The sequence below is a fragment of the Panthera uncia genome, chromosome X, assembly GCF_023721935.1.
Source record: "Panthera uncia isolate 11264 chromosome X, Puncia_PCG_1.0, whole genome shotgun sequence".
NCBI classification, from domain to species: domain Eukaryota; kingdom Metazoa; phylum Chordata; class Mammalia; order Carnivora; family Felidae; genus Panthera; species Panthera uncia.
In genome coordinates, this window is record NC_064817.1 from 138,045 (window position 1) to 142,345 (window position 4,301).

The 4,301-nt window shown below is 68.8% G+C and overlaps 1 protein-coding gene across 2 annotated transcripts in view; it reads right to left on the reverse strand.

Annotated features, from left to right (window-relative positions):
- The window catches only part of PPP2R3B (protein phosphatase 2 regulatory subunit B''beta), a 52,309-nt gene that overhangs the window by 4,048 nt on the left and 43,960 nt on the right, over positions 1 to 4,301 (reverse strand). For both annotated transcript variants that reach the window (XM_049643325.1, XM_049643323.1), the window contains exons 8-10: positions 2,639 to 2,687; positions 1,866 to 1,955; positions 1,467 to 1,642 (exon numbers count right to left, since the gene is read on the reverse strand). In XM_049643325.1, coding sequence (XP_049499282.1) covers positions 1,467 to 1,642; positions 1,866 to 1,955; positions 2,639 to 2,687 — 315 coding nt within the window. The remainder of the gene's footprint in view (positions 1 to 1,466; positions 1,643 to 1,865; positions 1,956 to 2,638; positions 2,688 to 4,301) is intronic.

The window sequence follows — 4,301 nt, forward strand, 5'->3', positions numbered from 1 at the left end:
GGGGGGCGCGAGCGCGGCGTCCGCCCACGCGGCGGACCCTCGCGGCGGGGGGGGGCCCCGGGGGGGGGGGGAGGGCGGGGGGGGGGAGCAAGGGGGGACCAGAGGCCTGGGGTCCTGAACAGTCGCGCGAGAGGGTCCCCGGTGTGGGCGGACGGCTTGGGGGGAGCAAGGGGGTCCAGAGGCCTGGGGTCCTGTGTGGCCCGGAATGGGAGCGAGGACGCACGTCGAGGAGCAGCGCAGGAACAGAGCGGAAGTCGGCCACCAGGGGGCGCCCGCCACCCGCATCACGGCGCCACCGACCGGGGACAGCAGCAGGGCCCGCAAGCTGCGGCCAGGACCCCGGGACGAGGGGCGGACACAGCCAACACCCCAAGACCGTGTTTCCCCCAGACACGGAAACGCGACAGGAACGGCGGCCTCACGGCCCGGGAACAGTGTGCCTCTGTCCCTGCCACGGTGCCCTGGGGCCCTTCCTGGTGCCACCGCGGGCCTCCCCGTGGGTCACGGGCTTCTCGGCTGCGGGGTGTCAGGACCCCGCCCCCCCCCCCCCGACTCCCTGGCCGACCCCGCGGTGCAGGCGCCCGGGGCAGGGACCGGGGCCGGTCGGGGAAGGGGGGGCCGGCGTGCGCGGGGCTGTCCCACCCCGGGAGTCCGGGCTCCGTGTCGCCAAGGTGGCGAACGCGGGAGCCCAGAGGCGAGACCCAGGGTCGGGGACGCCCAGCTTCGTGACGCCGGCGGGACGGCGTCCTCAGCTGACAGCACACGGCCTTTCACAGGGGGGGCCGGGCCGAGGGGACACGGGGGCCTGGGAGGGCGCCGGAAGCCACGGAACAGGGGCCACCGCAGCTCACCCCGCCCTGGGTGGGGTCTCGTCACGTGGCGGGGGCGAGCCCTCCCCAAGGTCCCCGACGCGAGCGGCGCGGGCCGTTCCCAGAGGGGGCGTCCCCCACATCAGGGGGGCCTGTCCTCTGCCACGACCGTGTCTCTCCCTCAGGGGGCACCCCGCGTCCCACGGGGTGTCCCGTTTCGTGGCGGACCCTCGCGCACGCGCACTGGCCCGCACCTGGCGGCGGCCCCTCCCACGGGAGGAGCGGCCCCTCCCACGGGGTCCCGCCCACAGGAGGCATCGCTGGGAGAGGAGCGCGTTTGCTCCCTCACTCATGGGGGGGGACATGCCTCCCACAAGGAGGGGCACCCCCAGACGCGAGCACACGTCACACGGGTGTCCCCCCACATGTCACAGGGGTCCTTCCCGCATACAGCACGGGCACCCCGTCTCAGGGGAGGGACATCTCACGACACAGGGGGGATCGCCTCACACACGGGGGCGGGGGGAGGGGGCATCTCCTCACTCCCGGGGGGGGGGACATCGCAGCACTCACGGGGGGGGGGGGCATCTCCTCACTCACGTGGGGGGGGCATCCCTTCCGTGTAGGGGCAGCAGCGTCTCCTCACAGGGACGTTACCTTCGCTCTGGGGCTTCACCAGGTCCAGCATCTGGCACAGGCAGTCCTCGAAGGGCAGGGCCTCGATGGCCATGCTGTCCAGCCTGCGGCACTGCTCCTCGTAGAAGTACTCCAGCTCGAACATGGACAGGGCCCCGTCCCCGTCCAGGTCCATGCAGCGGAACCAGTACTCGATGCTGCGGTCACGGCAGGTCGGGGCGAGCCTCGGTCAGCCCGGCCGTCCGGGACGCGAGGACCCCGGCCCGGTCCCCCCCCCCCGCCCCCCCCCCTCCCCACCGGCCCGGGGCCGGCCTCGCCGGGACGCGGCCCTGCTGGCGCCCACGCTCGGGGACGACCGCCACCCCAGGGCTTCCGAGCGCCGTCCCCGAAGGACCGCGCGACAGCCGCCGAAACGCGTACCTGGTTGGAGTCTTTTTGTCTTCCTCAGAGATCAGAAACCAGACAAAGTCGGCGTAGCTGAGCTTTCCTTCCTTCTGTACTTTTCTGCCCCTGGGTTCCGGGCCGAGAGCAGCAGACGGAACGGGGTCAGGGGGAAGCGGCCTGAGGCGGGACGTCCCCACCCGCTCCCCGCCGTGAGTGGGGCCTGGCGTGCGGCCCGTCCTGCACTTGGCTCCCACGGGGGGAGGCCCGAGAGGACGCGCGCCCCCACGGGGGGGGGGGGGGTTACCCTGCGACCGCGGATGGGGCAGGGGTGGCCGCGCGGCCTCGGTCACGGCCACCGTGTGGCCTCCGACGGCCCTACTCCAGGGCTCCCTCAGATGCCCCGGGCCTGACATGACCCACCCACACGGGGCCGTCCTCAACCACCCCTCACTGATGACCTCTTGTGACAACAGCGTTCGCTCCCTTCTGACCTCACGTGACACAGACGTGCGTCCCCCTCGTTTATGATCTCACGTAACAGACGCGTGTGTGTCCCCTCTGATATCACGTGACGGACCTACGTCTCCCTTTCCCTTGAGCTCATGTGACAATGGCAAGTATCCTCCCTTACGTGACCTTGTGTGACAACAGCACGTGTGTCCTCCTCATGACCTCACGTGACAAGAGCACTCAGGCTCGACACAGGACAAGATCACATGAGGCAGCGAACGAGACAGAACGGGACACAGGGCTCAGAACACGGGCCGCAAGCACCAGAAAGCCCAAGAAGCGGTGGCTGTGACACGTACCTGGTCACCGCCCCTGAGAATATCCTCTCGATCATCTTGGTGGACAGAGCTGTGGGAACGGAATCGGGCCGTGAGCCGCGTGCGCACGCCCGCGGTCATGGCCCGACCTCACCGGCCGAGCGGGGCCGGCCGGGCGGGCTCGGGTCACGAACGCCGAGACCCGGGCCGGGCGGGGGTGCCACAGAGGGCCCGAGTCCCGCACGTGTCCTCCCCGGCGTGCCGTCCCCAGGACGGAGCCCAAATCCAAGCCGCGCGAGTGGAAAGCCGACCCGGGGGCTCCGAGAAGAAACGTGCCGGGAAGAGCCAACACGTGTCTATTCCCGCTTCCAGGTGCCCCGACTCCCAACTCTCTCCCTTCGTGATCAAAACCAAACGCGTCCAGCTGACCCCTGACAGAGGGGAGGTGACCGGCTGACCCCTGACAGAGGGGAGGTGACCGCATCGGTCAGCAGAGGTGCCGGGCCCGACCCGGCACTGAGCCGGGAGCTCCAACGACACACATTCATCCTCTCCCAGGGCTGCTTCCTCCTGAGGCCTGTCTCCTGGGCGTGTAGACGCCGTCTTCGCCCCGTGTCCTCACGCGGTCACCCCTCTGTGCGTGCCTGTGTCCTCGACCCCTCTTCTCGTAAGGACGCCAGCCCTATGGGATCAGGGCCCACTCGACCGACCCCATTTTACCTTAATCCCCTCTTTTTAAAAACCCCACCTCCACTGACAGGGTCATTCTGGGGTCCTGGGAGGCGTGGCTCCGAAAACGAACGGGGGTGGGGCCCAGAGCAGCCCGTTCCAAGCACCGTGCCCACGAGACAGGGAAACGAAGACAGCGTCTGCCACGTCTCCCAATTCATGCTACGCCGATGAACGTCGCCCTGATACGAAATGACCGGATGCTACAAGAGGCTCAACTGTGTCTCCCCAAAACACACGCCTGCATCCTGGTTCCTGGCATCCGGACGCGGGTCCTTAATTGGCAACAGGTGTTTGCAGACGTGATTAAGTGAAAGACCTGAAACGAGCTCACCCTAAATGATCAAGATGGCCCTAAAGACAATGAGCGTCCTCGTAAGAGACAGAAGAGAGACGCAGATACAGAGGAGAAGCCATGTGAAGGCGGAGGCAGAGACGGGAGGGACGCGGCCACGAGTCCAGGGGCGCCTGGAGCCTCAAAAGTTGCAACAGGCAGGAAGGAGCCTCCCCCGGAGTCTCTGGAGGGAGCACAGCCCTGCCAACCTGGATCTCGGTGGCCCTGCCCTTCCTGGATCTCAGCGGCCCTTCCCTGCCTGGATCTCAGTGGTCCTCCCTTGCCTGAATCCCAGGGGTCCTGCCCTGCCTGGATCTCAGCGGCCCGGCCCTGCCTGGATCTCGGTGGCCCTGCCCCTCCTGGATCCCAGCGGCCCTGCCCTGCCTGGATCTCAGCGGCCCTGCCCTGCCTGGATCTCAGCGGCCCTGCCCTGCCTGGATCTCTGTGGTCCTGCCCTGCCTGGATCTCAGCGGCCCTGCCCCCCTGGATGTCAGGGGCCCTCCCCTGCCTGGATCTCACAGGTCCTGCCCCTCCTGGATCTCAGTGGTCCTGCCCTGCCTGGATCTCAGCGGCCCTGACCCTCCTGGATCTCAGTGGCCCTGCCCTGCCTGGATCTCAGTGGCCCTGCCCCTCCTGGATGTC